Genomic DNA, 26,591 nt, shown 5'->3' with positions numbered 1-26,591 from the left:
TGCCCCAAAGGGAAGGTGAATTCGATGAGCAAGGTTAAACATGGGGAGGTACTCACCTGAAACGGGTAAAGTGCAGACTGTTATCTGGAAATGTAAGTGTATGTTCTGGAGGGAGAACGGGTCTCGTTCTGGGCACTGGGAGGCACATTTAAGAAATCCCAAATCAAAATAGTGTCATCATGGGAGCTGCTGATGATCTGAAATTCATCAAACTGTAGCCGGAACACACGTCCAGAATGTTCCTGTGAAATTTAACAGCTTGATGAGTAAAATGAAACCTTTACAATCCCTCGTATCTCATGATCAGTGATTTGGTGCAGGCTGAAAATGTAGCTACTTATCCAATGCTTCCTAAATAATATTCCAGAGCTTACTGAGCTTTGTCCTTTACCCTGGGAGCAAATACCTTGGCTTTTCCTTCTAAGCCTTTTTTTTTTAATTAATCTTTGTATCGGAGATCCTGGCTCATTAATATGTTGAAGAAAAAAACTATGCGATCACTTCGCCAAGGATCTTGGAAAGGTAAACAACCATATTAAATACCCATGCATGATACGCTGTAAAAAGCAGAGCCAGAAGGATGTTTTTAACATTACCAAGAATATCTCAACCACAGTCAAAATCAAAATTAATGGTGAAACAGAAGCATTCTCATTAAAATAAAGAAAAGAAAAATAGTCCTAATCACAGTACTGCATGTTCTAATCAGTGCAAGAAGCAAAAAAATAGAAATAAAAGGTAAAGCTACTGAAAATAAGAACAAGTCTATCAATATTTTCAAACAACTGTCTCCTCATTAATGTAACAAAAGCAACCAGACTATTAGAAATAATGAGCCTGCCAAAGTTGCTAAAACAAGATTAACACATAAAAATAAGGTATTTTTATATGCCAAAGCAATAATCCATACAATATAGATTAAGGGGAAATTCCATCATAATACAAACATGTGCTATATTATAAAAATATAACGTAACCAGATACCCATATTAAGAAATCTCCCAAATCTACAGGAAATACTTTGTACTCTAGAGGAAACCAATCCACCTACAAATGAGGACGCCTGCTTTCACATATTAAGTTGTATTAATGCTCCTTGGGAAAGAGCTCCCTGTAATGTAAATGTCAGTTATTCTCTGCTTTTGGCTAAACAAAATGAACAAAACAGTGCATTTCTCTGAAGGCACACTGTGAGATACACAAGCTTTCTTGTGATACACCTAGGCAGGTCTATCTGCAGGTATCATCTTCCAGGGCAGGAACCACTCCCATTTCAACAGATTACATACCACCAATGTGCGCAAACACAAAGTGCTTGCTGGGGCTCGAGGGTCAAGAGCAGCTTGCAAGTCCCAAACTTTAATTTTCCTAGAAAATAAATGGAGATTGCGATTAGTAGAAAAGTTAACAACATTTCATATACCGTCAGGAACTTCCTTGATAGAAAAAAGTACATCTGAACTGCTATTAGAAAAGCTAATGGAGACTGCTTATGTCTTAACAAGTCATTTAAACCATTTACACTTGATTTTGAAAAAAAAAATAAGGACCTACACATTCTTCGGAATTATTGAAACTGTGAAGAAATATTTTTTAAGGGAGATGAGAAAACAACTTCAGGCTATCTAAATTCAGTTCCTGACCTGATAATCTATGTCACCAAATTCATTAATCAGAGGGCTTTCTGGAGCTGAGTAGGTGCTGCTGACAGAAGCTAGGACTCTCTGTGAAATTCCAAGGATACCTTTCTTCGAACTAAGCAAAGGAGTATAAACAGACCAACTAGTCCATTTGTGAAGTATACATAAAGTCACCCTGAAAGGTTTACAGTTGCCATTTGCTCATTTAAAAAGTCCTGAGGCTTTTTTAAAAAAGAGTGTTTAACCAAAGGGTAAAGGAAATGGACCACTGAACACACACACACACACACACACACACACACACACACAGCTAACTTAATTTAGGACTGAGGCAAAGAATGGAATTCCTGTACAACCTAAGCTACTTACAAAGTTTACAATAATGGTTACACTAATGGTTAAAAGTGTAAGCATAGGAGTTACAGAAGCTATCCTACTGTAAGATTTGGGGCAAGACCACTCATCCTTCTGGGCCTGAGCGGCTTCACCTGATCAAGTGGTATAATAACATCTGCCATCCATTACACAGATCTAGCACAGAATTGGCACATACATAGTTGCTTAATATACAGTGCTTGTTTTTCCTCTAGATACAGTGATAGTAGTGTATTTAAAAATTTGAAATACATACCCATCATAGGCCCCACTGACAATCCTCTTGTTATCAAACCGGATGCATCGGACCAATTCTTCATGTCCCTCAAGGACTCTTAAACAGGCACCACATTCAATATCCCATAGCCTTGAAAGTAAAACAGATCTCTGTGAAACAACTTCCCACACATGATTCACACTATCCTTGAGTTCTTCATGTCTGTCCCATTCATGATTTTCACTCTCCTGAACTTGTTTCTATCTTCACTCCCAGTCCACATTATACACGTAGAAAGATACATATGTATATTTAGATCATTTGTATATTTTAAAGCACTAATTTGGCGGACACAGGGCTAGCTGAGTCAGAAGAGCATGTGACTCTTGATCTCAGGGTCATGAGTTCGAGCCCCATGTTAGGTGTAGAGAATACTTAAATAAATAAAAACATTTTTTTTTTAAAAAGAGACTAAATTGGGTAGAAGCCTTCTCATTATATTTCCTTTTATTCAGTTTTTTAATCACATGCATGTATTACTATTCTTTTAATTTTTATTCGGCATTCTTTTAATGTCTGAATTGATGAAACCACGTAGCTAAATGGTATAACAAGGACTTTCCTGGGGGAGACAGGGATTGCAGGCAGTAAAGAGAAAGAAAAGGCATGTGTGTGGGTTGAGGAGAGGATATAGTATGTACAGCCAGGGGTGTTAGGCTTCCAGGCCAGGCACTTCTGGCCTGGAATCCATGAGGCCTGCTAAAGTTAGAACCAGTGCACGAGGGGCACCTGGGTGGCTCAGTGGTTGAGCATCTGCCTTTGGCTCAGGTCATGATCCTGGGGTCCTGCGATCAAGTCCCACATCGGGCTCCCCATGGGGAGCCACCTTCTCCCTCTGCCTATGTCTCTGCCTCTCTGTGTCCCTCATGAATAAATAAATAAAATCTTTAAAAAAAAAAGAACCAGTTCATGAGCATGGAGGTTTCCCTCTCCTGATGAGGCTTAGGGACACCCCCTCTTAGATGATACTGCATATTAGGGTTGTCCAGTTTATGAGGTCATAGTGGGAGCCTCTTATTAGGTATATGAAGCATCTCAGAAATATAAACCCACACAATATCCAGACTTTTTCTTGGTGTATGATTTATATGTGAAACTGAAATTTTCACATTTTTCTATCATTGGTTTTCCTACATTGTTTGCAAAAAGAAATCATAAGCACGTACAAAACAAAGTTAGCAAACTAATTCTGTAACAACCTTTTCTTAGCCTCTCTACAAGTAGCTCTTACCATCCGCCCCATGAATATTTTATGACAGCCACCCTCAGCAAATCTTCTCATCAGTGTCAGGGACACTGGCTTCTCTAATCTACTGTGAACAGTGTCATTTAGCACTACCACTGACTCCAAAGTGGTCCCCTCTATAAACTGTAAAGGAATACACATTATCACTTTGTAAAACCTCAGAGAGTCCAGTGAGAAAGTTAAGGACTGTCTACTGCTGAAATAGTTAAGTAATAGAAAGCATCAAGACTCAGGTTCTCATGGTACTTTCATAATACCTTAAAAACTTAAAACGATAAAACTCACAGCAGTTTCGGCTCTATCATTGTGGTTTCATTCCCTCCTTCCTTCTTTTTTTTTTTAAACCAATCTTTATTTTGCCCAAACATTAAACAATTTGGTTAGAAAAAAAGCCAGGACAATGGAAAAATGACTAAGGATTAGTAAACAGATATTTAAGATAAATATTATAAAATAATATAACAAAGATTAAATATTTAAGATTTTTTTTAATATTTAAGATATTTAATAAAATGTTTAAGGTCTGTCATATTTACTAGAAAGCAAGGTCACTGAGTGTTGGGAGATAAAATACAGGCATGGCATAACAGGAGTGGATGATCCTGTAGCACAGTCTTGTACAAGACAAAGTACGCTCGTCCCATGTGCTAGTGAGGAAGAGAGGAGTACAGGTAAGGGAAAGTGGTGAGTCAAGCCAGAGCATCCTTTGTTCTGAGGGGTTTGGGTATTAAGGGATCTTGGGTGGAGCAGACGTTATAAAACATGTGTCTTGGGGGAATCAGTTTATCTGCTTCAGTATGCAGAGCCAAACAGATTAATAAAAGTCATATACAGTTTTCTTACTTGAAGTATCCCTGAAGGTTCAAAGTCTTTCGAACATCAAGACTGGGAGGAGTCAAAAATATGGCAAAAATCGGCCTGCTCTGGCAGCACACCAACTTCTACCCACCTTATGGTATTATCTGATGATCCACTAACAACCAGCCGATCCCTGTACTGGAGACAGGCAATGCCTCGCTTGTGCCCATTCAGAGTACGAACAAATTCACAGGTACTTGTGCTCCAGACCTGTATAATAGATTATCAGTATTTTAAGAACAAATGCAGAAAAGTCCCCTCACAATTCACCTTTTTACAAAAATCAGAGCTTCTGAGAATGACCAAAATACTTGACTATGAAATATGATTTGGGGGCTGGGGGACAGATTGGCCAGCATACAGTTTTCTTGGCTGTGGAGGGATAAAACAGGAATGAAACACAGGGAAGCTGTGAAGTCTCCAAACCTTGAGATATTCACAAAGAGAACATCTCCTGGATGGTTCAGACATTCACTTGCCTAGAAGGAAGAGTGTGGGCCAGATTTTATGTTTTCATGCCAGCTGACATGTCAAATCCAATGTAACTGATGTGAAAAAGTTTCACCTTTCACATCCTCCTCTTTTCCAGCATAGTTGCTTGAACAGCTCCATTTGTTTTGACACATCACTCCTAATATTATGTATGTGGAATAAATAATCCCTCTTTTGTGAAACCATCTGCAAGACTTAGATGTTCACAGACACACTTAATATATTACAAGCCAAATAAGGAGATGCAAAGCAACCGAAGTGCCCTGAATTATTTTACCAGCTGCATTTGTAGTTGAATGGGATAACTAGATATCCACATGCAAGAGAATAAAGTCAGACCCCTAACTCACATGATACACAAAAATTTAATTCAGAATGGATCAAAGGCCTAAATGTGAGAGCTGAAACTATGAAACTCTCAGAAGAAAACCCAGGAGTAAATCTTTGTGATCTTGGATTAGACAATGGTTTCTTAGACATGACAACAAAAGCATAAGCAACAGAAGACAAAAACTGAGAAACTGGGCTCCATTAAAATTAAGTTGTCTGTGTTTCAAAGGACACCACCAAGAAAGTGAAAAGAGAACCCACAGGATGGAAGAAAATATTTGCAAATAATTTACCTGATAAGGGACTTGTAACCAGAGTATATAAAAAACTTTTACAACTACACAATTTTAAAAAGTAATAATAATCCAATTTTTTAAGTATGTGAAAGATTTAAAATACAGGTTTCTCCAAATAAGATATAAAAATGACCAATAAGCACTGAAAAGATGCTCACTACAATTAGTCACTAGGGAAATGGAAACCAAAACCAGTGATACCACTGCACAACTACTAGGATGGCTGTAATAAAAGAGACAGACAATAACAAGTGCTGGCAAGGATATGGAAAAATCCTCCAGGCTGATCTAATGCAACAGCTGTTTTGTAAAAAGGCCCAAACATTCCACGCAGTGATCTCATTCCAATTGGTGTGACTGAGCGGTGAGTGATTACATACAAACCCTACTTGTCCAGCTTACAGACCACTCATTTAAAGTTTGATGCTACCTTTGTGATTTGTGGGGCTAGAAACTAGACTCTAGAAAGCTAACTAGTACTGGCCATAAAAAGAAGGCTTTTTTTTTTTTTTTTTTTTTTAAAAGAAGGCTTTTTGAGCCAAATCTAAATGCTCACACATTGCTAGTGGGATTTTAAAATGATGTAGCCACTTTGGAAAATTTTGGCAGTTCCTCAAAATGTTAAACCCAGAGTTACCTCCCAAGAGAACTAAAAATTTATGTCTATGCAAAAGCTTGTACACAAATGCTTATGGCAGCACTATTTGATACAAATAGAAAGTGTAAACCACCAAAATGTCCATCAACTGACAAATGGACAAACAGAACGTGGTTAAATCCATGAAATTTTATTGTCATTAGAACAAATGACATACTGACACATGCCACAATATTCACGGATGAACCATGAAAACATGACACTAAACGCAAGAAGCCACACAGAAACATCACATATTATGATTATATTTGTATGAAATGTCCAGAAGAGGCATATCCATGGACAAAAAGTAGATTAGTGATTACCAGGCACCAGGAGAAGAGAATGGGGGTTGACTGTCAATGGGTTGGGGGTTTTTTTCAGAGGGCAATGAAAATGTTCTGAAATTAGATGGCTAACCCTGTGACTATACTAAAGGCCACTGGATTGCATGCTTTAAATGGTGAATCTTATGGTATGTGAATTATATCTCAATAAAGCTATTATAAAAATTGAAGAAAGCTAAAATTAAAGAAAGTTAATATGGACACTGGAATCGGTACATTTACCATATCCTCTGAATCACCCTACACTACAACTGTTTGCATCAGGCCTGCCACCCACCACACACTGAGCTTCTTGAAAGTAGGCGTGTGTCTTAATCAGTATTATATCTCCAGCATCCAGCCCAGGGTCTGTGGCATGGCAGGTTCTCAAAATTAAGTGAATAATGAATAAATCAAATTTCAGCACTGCCACTACCTAGCTGTGTGGCGTGCAGCCCAGTTCTTCACTCTCTGAGCATCCTCTGTAAAATGGAGGCAATACCCACCTCAACAGAGTGCTGGAAAAAAATGGAGTGACACAGTAATGGAAAGCTCCCAGTACACAGTGCACATTCCACAGGTTAGTTCTCTGCCCCTTAAAAACATGAGATCAACAGTGCCATTTCATGCAATAGAGGGCTGCTCTGAATCCTGGACCCATGACCATTTCCTCCTACCTTGCATATGATTCTGGAAGCATGAAGAATGGAACTGCTTCAAGGGCTCAAGCACAAGTGGAAGAGAATAAAGATCTTGCAAGTACCAGGTCGGAAAAGGCACCTCTGCTTTCTCTGTGTTCTAATAAGGTGAGGAGTAAGCAGAGTTATGACTGCAGACACACTTACTTTGATGGTTCTGTCACCAGAGGCAGACACAATGTATTTATCATCAAAGTCTACAACATTGACAGCAGCGCGGTGGCCAACCAGGACACGGCGTAAAGTGATATCGGTGGCAGAAGCCATGTCCCACACGGCAATGGAGCGGTCCTTCGAACAGGTTACCATCAGTCCATTGCTGAAGCGTAAGTGCAGTACAGCCTCGTTGTGGTGGATCAACGTGTTTAGAACTTCACCCGTGTTCACATCCCAGACTCTAGATGAGAACAAAAAAGCACAATGCATCATTGTTAAGACAACCAGGAAGAGAGTCTAGCTTCTGTGCCCCGAGCCCATTCTTAGTAGTAGGCTGGGGAGATGTAAGCTTTGCTTGTATTTGGTGAATGGGACCTGATACCTAAGATCATGGCTAAAAGGAGCCCTCAGAAGCAATTATTCTATTTGCTAAGAAGTACTGAGAGGGTTTCAAAAAAGGAAGGCCAATCCTAGCTCTGCTCAGGTTTAGATTTAGCACCAGGTATTCAAGGACAGTGCTTGTTTGCAGGTTTGTGTTGACAACAAAATGATTCTCCCAGTAGATGGGCTCTGCAGTGAGTTTGCAATGACAGGGAGGAGGCTTGGTAGCTGGGGAATTGAGGACAGTTTCCTTTTTTTTTTTTTTAAATATATTTATTTATTTATTTATGATAGTCACACAGAGAGAGAGAGGCAGAGACACAGGCAGAGGGAGAAGCAGGCTCCATGCACCGGGAGCCCGATGTGGGATTCGATCCCGGGTCTCCAGGATCGCGCCCTGGGCCAAAGGCAGGCGCCAAGCCACTGCGTCACCCAGGGATCCCTTGAGGACTGTTTCCAATCTTAAGATTCCTCTGGACCTTTGACAGGCCTCGGAGTCTCTTATTTATCCACTGCAAACTAGAGACTGTAAGTCATCACATCTTGTCAATTTCACTCATCTATGTGCCCAAATGCTTTATGGACAAAGTTAGTATCCCAACTGCTTCCATCCACGAGATACAGGATTCTTAGGGGCAGCCTTTTCATGCTGTAGCTTCTCTGTTAATGCAATCTCCTAAGAATTGCTCTTCACAAAGAGCAAAGGAGGAAAGACACAGGCTTGTATGGCAAAAGTAATGGCCTAGAAGCACAGAGAAAGGACACTATGACTTTTCTAAATGTCTGAAGCATGGTATCCCAGGAGAAAGCTAGCTTAACACTAGGTAATGTGTTTTTGCAGGAAAGTACACTGCCATCTCTGTAACATACAGCAATGGGAATAGGACCTACTTAACAAAAGCTTTCCACCCTACTTTGTTCAAATAAAACTACACCCAAAGTGGTTTACAAATACAGTATACAAAAACATATACAAAGTATGTATGTGTTCATTCCTGAAAAGGGTGCAATCTCAGTCTCCTCATGAAAGACTGTAAATTCAGACTAGTGAAGCAAAATCACTCACCTCACTGTAGAGTCTGAAGAACCAGTCACAATGACACGTTCATCATACTGGAGACAAAGGACAGAGCCAGTGTGTCCTGTTAACACTTTCAAACATTCCAAACTGGTTTTATCCCAAATCTATTGAGACAAGATCAACCACAAATAGTGATTTAGTATATCACATTCTGATAAATATGTTTGTCTCACCTTATTTTCTGAACCATAAATAAAACAGACCTCTGTTATAATAAATAAGAGTGGTTAAACTTCAAACAGGTGGAAAATGACAAAAAAGGGAAGAGGCAATATTGAATAGCTTTCAAAACAGATGTACTATTTTGCATACTTTGTCCCTCTAACGATTGTACTCATTATTTTTAACAGCTTTGTAACGGGAATTTTCAAATAAACTCTGAAAAGAGTTGGCTCACTCTCTGGAAAACAATGTGACAATATCTAGTAAGAACCTTTAAAAATGCATACCACAATCCATTATGTTTATTTACAAAAATTTTAAAATAAAAAATGTTCAACATTTCAGACAAATTTCAAAGTAAACTCTGAAAAGTTTTTAATGAGAGAATATAATGCTTTATTACAGTAATGGTTTTTAAGAACCAGAATAAAAAACCATCTATATAATGACATAACATGTATATTTAAAAAAAGAAAAACAGGAAAGGAAAGAAAATGTTAGTAATAGTTGGTTTTGTTCTCTGAGTGCTCTTTTTCTCCCTTCTTTTGATCTTTCCTAGATTTTCCAGGTTTTCAATACTGTCCTCATATAATGGGGGAGGGTAAATCATTTCTTTTTGAAGATTAGATTGTTAAAGATAGATTGTGTGGACCTGTTTCTTCCATTGTAAAATATTATCATGATTTACAGTGTCCCTCAAGTTTACTGCAAGTACCCAAGATATAACAAGTATTGTAGACATTTAACTATCTTTCTACAACAACAAGGCTTGCTTCTAACTTCTGACCTTAATTAGCACCACAGTTATTTTTAAAGAGTGATTAGTGGGTCGCCTGGGTGGTTCAGTCGGTTGAGCATCCAACTCTTGGTATCAGCTCAGGCCTTGATCTCAGGGTCGTGGATCTGAGCCCTGCATGGGGCTCCACACGCAGCTGAAAGAGTGATTAGTGATCCAGGACTGGTATAGAAAGAAGTACAGAAGGTTTCCAAACATGGGTCCAGATGACCTCTCTATAGCACACTTCTACTCTACTCTTTAAGTCTTATAAATCAAATGTATGCATATTTTAAATTAAACATGGTATATACCTCTATTAATAGAATTTTTTAGAAACATATCCAATATAAATGAAATGTAAGCCTCTGGCCAGTCTATACTTTGACAAGGTCCTTATAAACCATTTTTACCTATTCCTTAAAGGATAATTGCCAAAATTATAGTTAATTAAATTAATTAACCTGCCACAAGTTATCGGGGCTATCAATAAGTAATACATAAAAACAAGAGTTGTGTGGTCAAATGTTTTGGAAGTTGGGAAACACTGGGTGTCTCAGAGCCTTTACATGCTACTCTATCCTGTGAATTTCTAAGAAAGAGGTAGAGCATGCAGTCAACTTGAGGAAAGATAAACAGAAATTATCCAGAAAGAGGGGGAAAAAAGGTTGAGAAAATGTAAGACAGTAGCAAAAGATCTAATATTTATGTAATTAGTCTCAGAAGGAGACAGCAAGAAAATGGTACAGAAAAAATATCTGAAAAACTAATGGCCAAAGACTTTTGAAACTGGTGAATGAGGGGTACCCAGATTGTTCAGTCAGTTGGGCATCTGCCTTTGGCTTGGGTTATGATTTCAGGGTCCTGGGATAGAGCCCTATGTCAGGCCCTCTGCTCAGCAGGAGCCTGCTTCTCCCTCTCCCTGCCTACCACTCTACCTGCTTGTGCTCTCTCTCTGTCAAATAAATAAAATTTTTTTTCTTAAGATTTTATTTATTTATTCATGAGAGACACAGAGAGAGGCAGAGACACAGGCAGAGGGAGAAGCAGGCTCCATGTAGGAAGCCCGATGTGGGACTCAATCCCAGGACTGCAGGATCACAACCTGAGCAGAAGGCAGATGCTCAACTGCTGAGCCACCCAGGTGTCCCTAAATAAAATAATTAATTTGGTAAATGAAAGACATGAATTTACAGATTCAAAAAGCTCCATGAAAGACTTCCTAGATATGACATCAAAAGCGTAATCCATAAAAGAAAAAATGGTATACAACACTTTGTCAAAATCAAAATCTTCTGTTCTGTGAAAGATATCCTTGAGAAAATGAAAAGACAAGACTGGAAGAAAGTATTTGCAAAACATATGTTAAAAAAAAAAAAACTATCAAGAATATGTAAAGAACTCTCAAAGTTCAATAAAATGAAAACAACCCATTTCAAAAATAGATAAAAGATTTGAATAGATACTTCACCACAAATACACAGATGTGACAAATAAGCACGTGAAAAGATGCATGTACTCCATCAATGGGGAAATGTAAATTAAATCCAAAATGAGGTATATCATGTCTACATACCTATTAAAATGACAAATCCCGGGGAAAAAAATATTGAGAATACCAATCGCTACCAAGGTTGCATAAAAAAGGGAACTCTAATATACCACTGACAGGAACATAAAATGATACAGCCACTTTGAAAACCAGATTGGCCATTTCTTAGCAGGAAATACATACACTTACCATGACAATACCACTTCATTTTTACTCAGGTGAACCGAAAACCTACATTGTCACAAAAACTTGCATACATGTTTATAGTGGTTTTATTCATAATTGTAAAAACTGGAAACATGAATGCCCTTCTACAGGTGGATAGAAAAACACACTGAGGTACACGCATAGAGTGGACTATCACATGGCGACAAAAAGGACTTAACTATTGCTAAATGATGAATCTCGAATGCACCATGCTAAGTATAAGAAGCCAGACTCAAAGGGCTACCTACTATGTGAGTCCATTTATAGGATATTCGCTAAAAGACAAAGTTATAGGGACAGAAAATAAAGATTTACAAAAAGGTCAGTGCCTAGGGGAAAGAATTAAACACAAAGGGGCCAAATAAGGGAACTTTTGGGGATAACAGAACTGTTTTATGTCTTGATTTTTGTTATGGTTACACAGTTCTTTGTGCTTGTCAAAACTCATACAACTTTACATCAAAAAGAGTGAATTTTCCTGTATGCAAATTATAACTTAAAAAAAAAAACAGTAAAAAAAAAAGCCCAATATGTTTTCTTAAATATGAGAAAATAAGCTACAAACAGTGTAAAACAAAATCTGTCAGATCAGCTGCCAAACATTAAACACAGAGAAATGATCCAGTTTATCTACTATTGAAAAGTGAATTAAAACATATAAATATAAATTGCTCTATCATTCTTCTGTGTTATCACAAAAACCTTTGTCAGCCTTTGTCAGCACCCATAAAAGACTTTGATTTATAAGTTAGCAACACTTCTATCAGCTAGCAAAAGTCAGCAAGAGTCCTGTGATACTGAGATATTTTCAGTGTGCACCTAAACACAGAATATAGAATGTGAATGTGCTTTAGAGAAGGATAAGAAGTGAGACAATCCAGGGGTCTAGTATTAGTAGAGGGAAATACTCTGGCTCTAGTTCTTTAGAACCACATTGAGAGCTGCCAAGATGGAGTAGAACAGTTAAAAACAATCTGGAATAAACAAAGATTTAGTGATCTAGTATCTAAGATATAACCACAATTCTAAAAATAATACATACAAAACACAGTCATTCACCTTAATAGAATTATCTCGTAGGCCACTGATAATTTTTTCATCATCATACTGTAAACAGTAGACACCTTTACTATTTTCAGAGCGGCACTGAATCCTCTGCAAGTTGTGTCGTCCACACCGCCAGTTAGATTCTATAGTCTAGAGGGAAAAGGAGGAAACAGATGAGTTTTTGTGAATCAACTATTCTATTAGGCTACAGACTTTAGTGCTGCTTCCAGGAACAGCATACCAGATACCCCATCTTGGTCCGCACAACTGTCTGTGGATAGGAATCATGCTCTTTTCCAAGTAAGACATTAGCCTAACAGTGCTTTTTTCTCAAACACTCCCTGACGGTCTGGCAACCATCAAATGATTTCCAATGAGTTTGAGTTGGGTTTGAAAAAAAATAGCCTAGACAGAACTCAATATGTTTAAAGAATGCCATTTGTACCCAAAACATACAAATAAACAGTAACTCACTGGGTCACTTAATGCCAATTACAGTATCTGGCAGAAGACCACCACCAACATGAAGCATATACTGACAATCTATGTAATCAATGTGAAAAGATATTGAACAACTATTACATGCCAACCACTACAGAAAGAATTTTATTTGGTATTCACTTTTAATCTTCTACTAGATTTAAAGGTCCTTTAGAATTGCACATTTCCACCCTGGATTCTCATTCTTTCATAACTCATACAACATTTACCAAGATGTTACCTTATTCCACATACTGACTGTGCTAGGCACTGGGGACATAAAGAACAGGAAGCATACTGCTTTCAATGAACCTACCACTCAAGGCACACAGGTATCTGGAATTGGATATACTCTAAACATGTTTGTTTGGCTAAACGATCTACATGTTAACCCTGAAACGAAATTCTCATTATTTCATCCTTTTGCAAACCTGGAAAGAGTTTCATTTCCTGAGGCCACAAAACTAGTAATCGGACTAGCTGGAAATTATACTCAGCTCTCCTTGACACTAGTCCATGTTTTCCACTAAAATATGCAGCGTCTATAAAGAAGTATAGCCCTAGCTATTGAGGCAGTGAACACAGAGCATAAGATCAGTAACAATTCCAGATAAAATATGAGTGCCAAATGAGTGATTAAAACTGTCAGTGCTGTAGGACACTTACATGAGATAAACAGTACTACAGCTTCACACCAGTGCGCAAAGTTTAATGAGAAAATGGGTCATGCCCAGAGCACTACAAGACCTAACCTTTGAGAGTAGGTATGGGGCATTTTCAGGATCAAAGGGCACAATGTTTCTACTAAGAACAACCAAAGTGTAAACTCCAAATCCTGGAAATTAGGGGGCAACCAGGACTAAAATAATTGGTTACATGTGAGTCTGCGATATAGTTTGAAAGGTTATCTGAGTAGCTAAAAGTTTAATTAGTTGCTTTGCTAAAGAAAGGTGACAAATCTCATCTTCATTCATGATAAAGCACTTAATTACTGGCTCTGTTGAAATCTAACAAACTGTATTTCCTCTTATGCTGAAGGCAGCATGCTTCTGCACACTCTAAAATGTTAAAATCTACTGAATGTTATGTGCCAGGTACTATGCTTTTATAACACTATGCTATGTGTTTTAAATATTTTATAGCTAATTTAATCATCACAATTCTGAAGCTGAAATTATTGTCCTCATTTTACAGAAAAAGAAATGAAAGGCTAGAGACAGTGATATACATATACCCAAAAAGGGAAATGTTTCATCATTTGTGGCCTTTGTACTTAGTACAGGAGCCTGGAAATCTAATCCCTGCCCTCAGAGCTCCTATGTACAGCCTTGAGAAAAGGCAGCATCACATATTCCCAACACCCATGGGATGAAGGCGGCGGTGCCATGGAGACGCCAGGAGAGAGGGAACACTCATCTGCCCATCTGCCACCAAGTCAGAGCTTCTTAGGCAGCATCATCATCTCTAGTAAGTTTGTAAAATGTCAGAAATAAAAAGCACATTCCAAAACCAAAAAAAGATAATAATTTACCTCACCTCTGCTACCACTACCAACATAGATAACAGATCTGTCTGTATAAAGCAACTTTTTGAAAAGGGGTCCAAAAAAAAAGACTTACTTAAACTCAACTCAATCCTTAAAATCATTTAGAGAACTAACATATTTTTAGATAGTGCCTGAGCCACCTCAGCACGCTAAGTATACCAAGAAAACGCTGACTTAGGAGACAGATGTACTGGTAACGAGTCTTATTAATGGCCAGTGACTCCTGGCAGTGGTTACCGATGTTCAGGCCACAACCTACCAGGGCCCGGAGTTAATACAAAAGGCATGACTCCATATAAACCCAAAGTATTAAAAAGCTGACTATGTAACATATCTTACATATATATCTGGTGTTAAAGAATTCATATAGGTACTTTAGTTATAAAACAAACAATGGCTTTAAAAATATTAGTGAATCAGTTAAGTAGCTGTTACTTGTATGTCTCAATGCAAAGGAAAAGTACATTCACTGTCAAATGGGAAACTGAAAAAAAGTAATTTAATGTAAAAAGAGGAGGTAGAGGAATCCCCATACTGAAAATAATTTCCTACTTGTTCTATCTCTACTAGAAAATGTTTTCTAGAACTGGGTGCCTTGATTACAGTCTTTTACTGGACCTAAAAACCTAAAGATACAGCAGAGAGGACTAAAGAGGAGCTGGGGTGAGGCAGTAGTCAGCCTGGGGTGCACTCATCCCCAGAAATGTTTGAACAGAGAACACCACCTGTGAAAGGCTGAGCCATACCCTCCATCTCAGGCCCTCAAACAAGAAGCAGAGGCCAGGACCTCTCAAAAGCTCTGCTAGATAACAGGCTCTTGTTTGAAGTTGAATTGAAGTTAAGAAATGGGAAATGGCTTAGCTTCTCAACATTCAGGAAAGAGATTAATTTTCTAAAACACATTTCTGGATTTTAAAAGAAAAGGAATGCCAGATAATCCTGGATTATCTGGATCATTTTAGGAAGCTCCTACTTAGGGCTATGTTAAAAAAACTATTAGGTTCCTGAATCCCCAAACAAGTGTAGTTTGTTTCAAAATGCCAGGGAAGGGACAGTAAACCAGTTCAGTGAGCTGATAATTTTGCTGCACACCAGTCTCATGTAATTCCTAGGACTTTACTCTTCTCAATTCCCCAGGCCACCCACATAAGCAAGCAGCACTTCCTGCTGACTATGCTTGCCCAAAATACTACCTACCACCATATTTGACAACCTCAACTCTTACTAGACTGCTTATAAGCCAGGTCCTTATAAAAAAAATTTTTTAATTAAATAAATAACTAAAGAATAAAAACCTAGACCATTAAAGATGGAAGGCAGCCCACTGTGGTATATAGAAAATACCAAGGCCAGTTAGCAGCTTTGGCAAATGAGCTGCGACTGTCTGAGCTGCAGTTTCCTCCTCTGTAAAAATGGGGAAAATATAGTATCTACTTCCTCAAAACTGTTGTGGGGATCAAATTAAATTATGTAGGTAAAGTGCTCGTCACAGTGCCTCAAATGAGTGATATTCTTCCTTGTTTGTGGAGAACACAGACCCAAAGGAGTAGGTTGTGACCAAAAAAAAATCATCTCACCAAAATGTCAAGAATGGCTGTCTCAATCTAGACTGATACTTAATGCTGCTAGCCCTGAACCCTCCCTAACCATTCCTAGGAAGAGACTCAACTTTCCAATGCAATTCAACTATGAACTCCAGCAGTAGGGATACAGGGCATTCACAGGTGCACCTCTTTAATTATGCAGATACCTGCCATTTCACTTACACATCATGTGGTATGGCTACCGTAGAGGAATATTTCGTGTTTTTGAGAACTTGTAAAATCCCCTTACCCTGAGCAAATTTTCAAAATACTGGGAAAGTAGCCATGATATACAGAGTATACAGCGGCATTTAAATTGGCAATAGAGTGAAAACAGATGTCTGAGTATGGAGGAATAACATTATTTTTAGAAGCCTAAACACAACTGGGTGGGTGGGCAAGTTTCAGCATTTTCTGGTCAGGACAATATTAATATCAAGTTTGCAAACCACAAAAAAGCTCCCCACTTTCCCTGAATAAAATGTGGTTTATTCAAAGGTGTGATACAATACACCATCATCTTACCAGTGGTTCCAAGGAAAGTGCTTCAAACGATTTAATCCAGTGAACACAAAGAAGGAAAAGACATATTCCATGAAAGAGTTTGACACTACTCTGAGATGGCAACAGAGAAAACTCCCAAGTTCAAGACATAGAATTCTAATCGACTGGAGTTGATTATAACAACTTCCATCTCTCTGCTGAGACAGGGGAATGGTAGAATGAAAAGAGCAGAAGCATTGGACTAAGAATCTCAGTTTTGATATTTTGAGGGTTAAATTAAATCACTGTGGCAAAGTACCTAATAGTAAGCTCACCAATAAGAAGAAGAACTTAGACTCTAGATAATAGAGGAAATATGGCTGCTGCTTTTAGGAATGTGCCTCAGGTTTTCCAGGAATTCCTTTACAACTCAGAGGTACTCTAAACCCTCTCTTCTCTCTGTGTGGCAAGAACACCCATGAGAGATGAACCTTTGTAGAAAGCTAAGAATTCTTATTTATTCTCCCCAGACATTAGTTCTCACATCTTCCTTTCCTGAATAATAGGGATTGGCCACACTAACCTCAAAAAAAGTAGATTCCCTACTTTTTTCTTAAAATTGGTCAATTTCTGACAAGTCAAAGTGGAAGAGCAAGGTCATCTGCCCATCAGAGTCAATCTGGGAATGGACAGATGGCAGGCGCTAATACATGAGATAGAGCCATCAAAGCAGAGCAAGAAAAGGAAAGAGAAAAAGATGTTGTGAATTCGCAACTTTGCAAAGCACATGGGAACCATGCAGAGACTGCACCTGTGTAAGGGCAACTGTGCAGGGGGCACAAATATCCACTTGGCATTCAGGGTAAAATTTAGCTTTTGGCAACATGCTTAAAACCCTTTAAAACACTCCCTTTTCCATAACTGGAACTGAAACAGGCCAACTGATCTTAACTCATACCCTTTTTTCAAGGATGCTGGATATTCAACACCATTGGGAAAAGAGGAGAAGTCACCTTGCAAAGTCCACAGGCATGCAACAACAAACCTCTTTCTCCTTCACTTCTTCAATTTTCCACTTTGAAAATGACAAACACAACCACTAAGCCTAAAGCTAGATAAACCTTGGTTAAATTCCCATCTCTTCTCTTAGTCTCAGTTTCCCCTTTCTAAGATGGGGATAACATGTACCTTGCAAGAATTAAATGCAATAATTTATGTAAGTCATACAACATAGTTCATGGTATACTGCAAAGACTCAGAAGAGGGTACTTTAATTATTATATTCTGCTCTGAGAGTTTCATACCAGCCATATGGTCAAGAGCCAAGCGCTTGAGTCTCCATTTGTTTGATCCAGAGATCACTGACACAACTCTCTACAAGTGCATCGACCCTGGACAGAGTAAAACCTACTCCCAAAACAGAGGTAAAGAACTTGATTTTGAGGAGGTACCAGTGATCTATAGTACAAAAGCTGTATTAAGTACAGAAGAATAGGTTGACCACGGACTCTGTTACTCACTAGCTGTGTGATCTGAGGCAAGCTATTTAATCTTGTTGAGTCTCAGTTTCCTTAACTTTAAATAAGACCATGGGCTACCTTTCAAGGTATTGTTCAGAGTGTTAAATAAAAAAGTGTATTATAAAATGCTTTACAAAGTATCTAGCACAAGTAAATACTCTTATATGTGTGATACATCACTTTTTATTATTACTAGTATTAGTGAATATACCAAAGTATAAAAGATCATCCCTTACACTAAGAGATCTGGCCCACAAAAATCTGGAGGAGACTCTCGGGGCCAACCAGTGGGTTTTCCCAAACCACAGTTTAAGAACCACTGGGTAGACCACCATGATGTCGAGGTTTTTTATCAAGTAGGGTTTTCCCCCCTAGCTCCATTTCCCTCACATCTGCCTCCTCCACTAACTTTAAAATATTATTCCAGCCTGAGGAAATGGTTACGGTAGGTGGTGTCACATACTATCATGCCACAGAATACTGAGTTCATACTATCGATTAAAATAGTATTCATGAGGATTAAATAAAATAATCTACGTCACCAAAATCTTCAACCCAATCAAAGTTCTTCCAGGGTTCCGGTTTATTAACATGGCCTTTAAACAATGTCCTTCTCATAACAAAGGACTTGCTAAAATTATTCAAGGAAATTTGGAGATACTTTGTAAAAAAAAAAATATCCTTGGGGAAAAAAGCAAAAAGTAATATAGTTTCTACCATGTATGCACAAGTAATATCTTAGTACATACAATAAGGGACAGCCCCCCCTCCCCTGAAACATACACACAGACCAACTTAAAATTCATGTTAATGCTGTGTCTCAGCTCCTCCATTGTAGAAACCATTTATTCTAAGTCTTGAACTGCCAATGGATCAATTCCTATATTTTATGATTTGTCGGTCAGAAATTAAATTATTTTGCCTTCCCTAAAAGATTACTTTACAGCTCATTTTAGGGAGCTGTATACTCAAGACAAGGATTTGTGTTTTAAATATGATATTCTAGTCACATTGAGATTTACCATTAACCTAATGATTCCATCAGTTCACATCTGCCTTAAAGGGGGAGGGGGGCTCCCCAAAAGGCACATGTTTCTCCATTAATGAATTTTGGCACAATAACTTTTATGTCTATCACCTGGGGGAGAGGATTACTTCACATTTGGGAAACTGAGTATAACTTTATGGGTGATACAGCACTGCCTAGCAAAGGCTAGACTTTTCGCCAAGGAGGAAATAGTGAAGTAACCAAGAACTGCCAAGAACACATGTGAAAGAGTTAATGAGAAATGCCTGTGCATGTCTTTCCTGGTTCAAGGAAAAGGGCTAAATAATAAAACTGAACTAATTAGAACACATGAATAATATCAAACATCTCCAATGTTTCTCATCAAGTTTACAGAATTTTACTGGTCTGGTGAAGTTACACTCATATCCAAAATGGTCCAGGAGCATAATTTGTGCTATAAAACCCACTTAACTATTGCTTAGAATCATATTGGAGCCCTTTGGGGGGGAAAAAAAAAACTTATGGGAAATTTACAGAGGAAACTGAAACTGTGCCTTCTCCAGTTCCCTAGAGATGGCTCAAAAATGGAAAATTGCTGACCTAAAAAACTGTGCCTTGGATTTTAAAAAATTTATCAAATTAGAATAAAAAGCTGACTTTGAATTAAGGTTTTAATTAACTGGCAACCTGCAGATGTATTTCATGTTTTAGAAAAATTAGATCTTTTTTTACAAAAGGCATTATCCACTCTGAAGAATGGCTGCAGATTATACACTGATTATGACACATTTGCTTTAAGAGTTCAACTTTAAAAAAAAAAATTACTAGCTCCATGTTTTTAGATCAAAAAACACCCTAAGGCAACATAAAAAGTTGAGAACAAGACACAAAGAGCCCATAAAAACAGATAAACCATAAAGTTACCTCTATATCCTGGATAATCTTTGGGTATAATGACCTATAAAATGAATTGGGAGGGCCATCTGTAGGTCTGTTCTTAAACAGGTACTGATCCCTGGCAAATAAAAACAAACAGATGTTACATTTTTGCACATAAAAGGGTGAATTGTATTTAAACATGGTGCTTACAAAGATACTGTATCTTTCAAGTCTTGTGACTTGTACTGAACTTTTAACAGTTCAAAAGCAGAATTTTTGACTGTTAAATTTACATGTTAGACACAAGTCTACTTTAATTTCCAGCTCTCTATCATAATCCTGGCCTTTTATTTCCTGGACACCCAACACATATTAATATAGCCTTTCATTCTGTAACTTGATTTAAAAAAAATGCTAACGTAACTTTGCGATAAACCTTACCTGGTACACATCAAACCTCTTCCCATAAAGAAAATACAGTCCTAACCCTCACACCACAATCTGTACTTCCAACTATAACACTCTCTCTCGTGCTAAGTGGGCTGGGTTACATAGATGTACAAAGCTATAAAGCTGTATGTAAGTTCATGGGTGTCTGAAAACTCCTGCCTGCTATGCCTCCCGTATCTTCAATCAGAAGAAATGACAAATAGCAAAACGGCATTATTTGACTTTCTCATATTTTCTTTTTTTCTTATCTATCTTTTGGTAATATATAATCATCTAAAAATAACATGAAAGGAAAATCATAAATACATAGGTTTGAAAAGCCAAATCAACTAAATCATTCAAACTAAATTATTCTTCCTAATGGTTAATACTTGTAAGGGAAATATGCATTGCAAAAGGAATTATTCTAATAGCTTTAACTCCCACCACCACTGCTGACCAATCCTCCTTCCCAATTGTTTAAAGTGGGCCAACACATTTGGCAAGTATAATTATTTTGAGCAGTCCAAGTGACCCTATGTCCAAGAAACTCTTTGTAAGGAAACAAGCAACCCAAAAACTTACCACCCTCTTCTTTCTGAAAGCCCCTTCCATAGAGGGTCAGTGCGCACCATTCGTTCAATCAGTTTCTTCCAAAGCATTCCTTCAGAGATCACTCGCTGCCATTCTTTACATACCAGCTCTGCTGCACACAGAGACCTGGCATCCAGGTAAGAAAGAATGTTTTCTGCTATGTGATCTAAGCCTTGCTCTACAAAATAAAAAAGGCAATGAAGGAATGGAAAGGGAGATGGAAATGTACCAGTCACCATTTCTGTAAAGGTAGGAGGAATAAAGAAATCCCAAACCAGGGAACATACTTGAGTAATATCAAAAGTTCTACAGATATACAGGTGCATGAGTACATAAAAACATACACTTCTTTGTAGTTCTGAGTTTTTAACATAAAACAATTGATGGCAGGACAACTGGCTTCCTCAGTCCATAGGGCATGCAACTTTTGATCTCAGGGTCATTGAGTCCAAGCCCCAGGCTGGATGTAGACTTTACTTTTAAAAGAATTAGATAAATTAGATTAGATTAGATAGATGGATAGATAGATAATGAATGTATATTTATGGCAACGGTTCCTGTGTGTAAAAGCCGAACTTGGACAGTTCTCTATTTGTCAGATATTATGAAAAAAGACTTGTTTCCATTTTCTTTTACATAACTCTTACAAAACCACTACAGGATGATTCCTCAAATTTTTCAGATGAGGCAAAAGAGGTAAAATCCTCAAGGTTTCACAACTATAGAGTACCAAAGCCTAGATTGCAACTCTGAGCTCTTGCTCCTAAGTTGGTGTTCTTTCCTCTCTAACTATCTCTTGTAACAAATCATCCTCTTAATACATGACCTATGTGAATCCCTTGGAGCCAAGGAGACAAAAGAGGTGAAACACTGACACAGCTTAAAAGCTTATGAAAAGTTAAATGACAAGCCAAGAGTTAAAGTCAGGTCTCCTTAGATGTATTTTTGTCAATCACTTAATCTCCTTCTTAAGGAGGTAAAATCCTCAAAAGCAAAAACAACTTGCCTACAAATTCTCCAACCTTAAAAGGTTTATCCCACACAATACAAGGATCCACCCAAAGACAACAAAGATTCATAGTCTGCCTGACACTGCCTTCTAGTAAGGAGAAAAACATGGTCAACATAATTGCCACCTGCAAACTCCCAATCTGTGGTTCTAGGCAAGTCCTCTGTAGTTACAAAAAATTAAGATCATCCCTAGGGCTATTGCAGTGGTGGGAACACTAAACATACAGGCAGAAAAATTTCCATTTCAAGTCTAGGTTCACCATGTAGCAGTTCTTTGACATGAAACAAATACTGAAACATAACTGCCCCCTTGGTCTTCTACTGGTATAAAATAGTAATGACCAGTAACTACTGTCCTTTCTCACACTACCAATAACAATCAAATCAAAATAGTAATGACCAGTAACTACTGTCCTTTCTCACACTACCAATAACAATCAAATTTATCTTTTTCAAGATAAACAGAAGCCATATAGTAGCACTAACTTGGCAGGATACAGGTTAAGTCTTTAAACTTTCAGAGCTCAGTTCTCTCATCTGTGTAAGATGGGGATAATAATCTCTATTTTGAAAATATCAAAATGAGATGATGCATTAAATGCTTTACAAACTAATGTTGTCTTCAACTCTGAGAATGACACTTTATACTACTGTGGTTTACAAGCCTTTCATATACTAACTATTCTACTCTGGTCTAGAACTCAAGCTTTGATGAGTACTGATCATCAGATCACATGATCTGATCATCATCATCATGATCACATGAAGATAACACTGAAACCATCATCTTTTCTTGTGCGTGTCATTATACTACATTAATACAGTCAAATATACTGTCATTATACTGCAGTTAATACAGTCAAAGATTACACTGCCTTTATCTACTAGTCCTATTACATAGAGTAGATGCCTTAGATGGCAGTAAGTTAGAATAAATTCCTAGGCTTGTTCCCCAACATATCTATTTTTAAAAATTCTCCCTAATTCTATATTTGTATAGCTAATGGAGAGGTGAAGGGCAGCTTCATGCAGGAGTTTAGTTATTTTTACTATAATTCACCTTTGAAGCTTGATCTGACCCTTCCATGTCAGCCTCTAGAATTTTGATTCTGTCCTCTAGAAGAGTGGGTATTCCACACCAAAAGTCTGTGTGATGGACAAATGTAGTAAATCTTTATCCCAAGTTCTTGGCAAACATGTTAAATGGGTCAGAACCAAGGACAGCACCCACGATTCTAGATCTTTCTATCCAGGCTTCTATGGATCCATTCACGAAATACACATATCAATAATGAGCCACTGGTTCTGTAACCCATCTGGATGTACTACTGTCCAGCCTACGTCTCTCTATTCAGTTTGAATATCTGCCCCATATAAAGACCATTAACACCTTTATCTTTTACATCATCCCTCTAGCCCACTAATCTCCCTACCTCCAAAGTCAGGTGAATTTGGTATGGTTACTCTTTGTATTCTCTTGCTGGTGCTTACTACATAAAGTTGGTATCATACTTTTTATTTACAAGTTAGCAAGTAGCTGCTTTGTGTCCCTTTTTAAAACATATATAACCCAAGTTCATTACAGAAAAATTGTAAAATCCATATAAGCAAAAAAATTCTACCCCTAAAACCTGAGAGAAAAGGGCTCCTAATACTCTGTATATATCTTTCTACACTTACACAATCCTACAAAGTCTGTTTAGCTGAAAATTATTTAACTTTGATACTCCATTTTAAAAGGTATGCTGGAGGTTACACTAAATTTACATCAAATTTACCAATCAAGATCCCCCCAAACACACCCACCCCTCCACCTCTCCAGTTCTGAAAACCAGGAAATGTGCTCATCAGTCATCTCAGAGTACTATCATGTAGGGCTACCAACCACAGCTGTAGAAGCTATAAAAGGTACACCTGTACCCAGTAGCTCTGCTTCTTCTCAGTGTTCCCCAATTCTGAAAATCACAACTACAGGTTCTGTCCCTATCCTGGCACACAATGTGTTTAGGTCTGCTCGTTTATACGCGCTTTGGTTTCCTTTTTGTCTATCTCCACGATCATGTGCCACTTTCTTCCATCTTCATTTAAAATCAGGGAAATCCACAGATAATCACATATAGTCCTACTTATACCACTCCACTACAAGGACTAACAAATTCTTAACAAGAATTTTACATTTCCGAATCTCTCAGACCTCCATCATATTTTTTCTAGTGTCTCTAGGGCTAACAGGTTTAGCTTTTTCCTGAATTTTTCTAATTCTGGGTACTTATCTGACTATCTTCTAGTTTCTACATGTCCTATGAGAACACAATCACTAGGTTACTTCCATATCATCAACCAAATCCTCTGAATTAGTTATAAACACACCCCTAACCAATTCCCCCTCTTTAGTCCCCTGATCTCTGAGAGCTAAAATGAACAGGAGACAATAATGCATGAGAGAGCTGCTTTCTCAATGCAACTTCCTCAATAACTGCAACATCCCCATCGCCTATGAACTAGAAAAGCAGCATCCACCTGCTTGGGTGGTCCAGGAGCTGGTTCTCCGAAGCCTGTGTGGTTGTAGTTGAGTCATGTAGGGCAAGTGATTTTTAAAACAAATAAACAAAAACAACAAGCAACAAAAACAGATTCCCTGGACATTTTGCTGGTCTACTGAGTCATAATCTTTAGATGGTGAGGACCAGAGAATCTGTATTTTTAAGAAGTGCCACCAGATAATTCTGAAAGGTTGGGAACTCCTGCTTTATTACTATGATACCCTTTTAGTCTTCTTTGATTTTTTCCCCTTCAATAGCTCACCACTAGACTAACACTGGGTTTCTGCATAAGGAAATCTCTAACACATATTTCCTCCTCTTTCAAATGCCAAATTCCAATTCAGTAAAATCTCTATGATATCTACGAGATTTCCTTCCCTCGGATTATACTTTAAATTCATACCATCATTCTAGGAGGTGGCATGTTCTAGTCTCTTGGTAAATGCACTGGCTGTAGAGTCACATAACCAGTGTTGAAGCACAGCAGTTTTCCTTTTTGGATTTCAGTCTTCCATAAAATAGAAATGATACTAAATAGCTGAAGTGGGTAATCTGATATAATCTGCAGAATAACCCTCTGAGACAGCTACTCTCAATATGCCATTTTATGAACTACTTAGCCTTGCTAGGAAAGTTAACAGGAGGAGACTATTAAGGAACCAGATACAGAATTGGTACTTGCTAAGTGTCAGTTTCTGTTCTCCTTTCCTTGTCCTCAAATCCCCGAGTTGACATCACTGGTCAAAGAAGATGAGTAATGTTGCTCTTCCTTGTCATTTTCGGCAGAGAAAGTATTGTGTACCTCCTCTAGCAAAGTGCTAAGCCCACTCTTGGTTTAAGTCTCACATCCCTTTAAATGTTTAGGGAATAGGAATCCTACAACCTCTGAACACCTTAGAATAGCTATCCCCAAGGGTCATGCAGACCATGTAACTTTTTTTCAAGCCAATTCAGGACAAGGAGGTTCCTGAGTAGGGTCCATTTGTTGGGGCTAAAAAGTGCTTTGAGATGATAAAAACTGAGTATTTCTTAAGTACCAATGCCTGGCTCTCACTGACTCTATCTTGCTGAGACTCCGTCATCTCCCACCACCACCCCCCTTCCCAAGGCGACAAGAGGACACATTATGGTTTCAGAAAATGAAGCCAGAATACAGCACACACAATGCTGAAGAAGTGCTTCTGTTGCTAATTATAGGCACCAGATGAAGGTCTGGAAAATTTTCAATAATAAATTAAAACAATTAAAAGGCACAAATTTCAAAGCTCAATATGTAAATAACACTGTATCAAAATGAAACTCAACTGTATAATGTCAGTTCAATGCTCTTAAGTACAGCCAGTTTTAACACAGCTGCTTAGATCATACAATTACAGTAACCTTTATTATTTTAGAAACACATTTCAAAGAGCAGCTGCAAAGAAACGTCCTTCCCTACCCACCCCTGCTGTCCCTTCCTAGTCACAGATCTAGTTGTAAAATCTAAAGTCAGAAACCTTTTGAAAGAAAAAACAATGCAATTGCTTACAGCAACACTATGTCAATGGATGTCTTTAACTTGGAATATACTGACCTAAGGATTCAGACAGAATTGAAGTGAAATGGTGACACTCAGTTACAACAGAATGTTGGACCAACAAAGTGGGGCACACACCTACCGATATGATGTCAGGATGAATCAATTCAGAAATTAGGAGGTGAATAATTAAAACTTCCTGGCAACAAATCTTACTACCTCTGGAGAAGCAGGTGCTTCCTGCCTCTCCAGCCTTTTTCTTTTTCTTTTCTTTTTTCTTTTTCTTTTTTTTAAGCTACCATCCTCAGAATACCCACCAGATGTCAGGCATATTACATATATAGTTTTTTAATCTTCACAATATCCCATGAAGTATTATTATTCCCACACAGAAAAGGAAACAGGCTCCAAAAGGTGGGCTCATAGAACTATTAAGTGCAATGGCTGGGATTCAAATTTAGG

At 38.0% G+C, this 26,591-nt stretch overlaps 1 protein-coding gene across 10 annotated transcripts in view; it reads right to left on the bottom strand.

Annotated features, from left to right (window-relative positions):
- FBXW11 (F-box and WD repeat domain containing 11) overlaps positions 1–26,591 on the bottom strand; it is a 125,059-nt gene that overhangs the window by 9,124 nt on the left and 89,344 nt on the right. For all 10 annotated transcript variants that reach the window (XM_077895540.1, XM_077895542.1, XM_077895544.1 and 7 more), the window contains 9 exons: positions 21,051–21,237; positions 20,082–20,172; positions 12,549–12,686; positions 8,779–8,897; positions 7,323–7,572; positions 4,488–4,606; positions 2,272–2,382; positions 1,290–1,368; positions 57–242 (listed from right to left, as the gene is read on the bottom strand). In XM_077895540.1, the coding sequence (XP_077751666.1) occupies positions 81–242; positions 1,290–1,368; positions 2,272–2,382; positions 4,488–4,606; positions 7,323–7,572; positions 8,779–8,897; positions 12,549–12,686; positions 20,082–20,172; positions 21,051–21,237 (1,256 nt within the window). In that variant the 3' untranslated portion in view covers positions 57–80. The remainder of the gene's footprint in view (positions 1–56; positions 243–1,289; positions 1,369–2,271; positions 2,383–4,487; positions 4,607–7,322; positions 7,573–8,778; positions 8,898–12,548; positions 12,687–20,081; positions 20,173–21,050; positions 21,238–26,591) is intronic.

Source organism: Canis aureus, chromosome 4 (assembly GCF_053574225.1).
Source record: "Canis aureus isolate CA01 chromosome 4, VMU_Caureus_v.1.0, whole genome shotgun sequence".
In the NCBI taxonomy this organism is placed as follows: domain Eukaryota; kingdom Metazoa; phylum Chordata; class Mammalia; order Carnivora; family Canidae; genus Canis; species Canis aureus.
The sequence above is the reverse complement of the archived record's forward strand: the minus strand, read 5'-3'. Positions and strand labels throughout refer to the sequence as shown.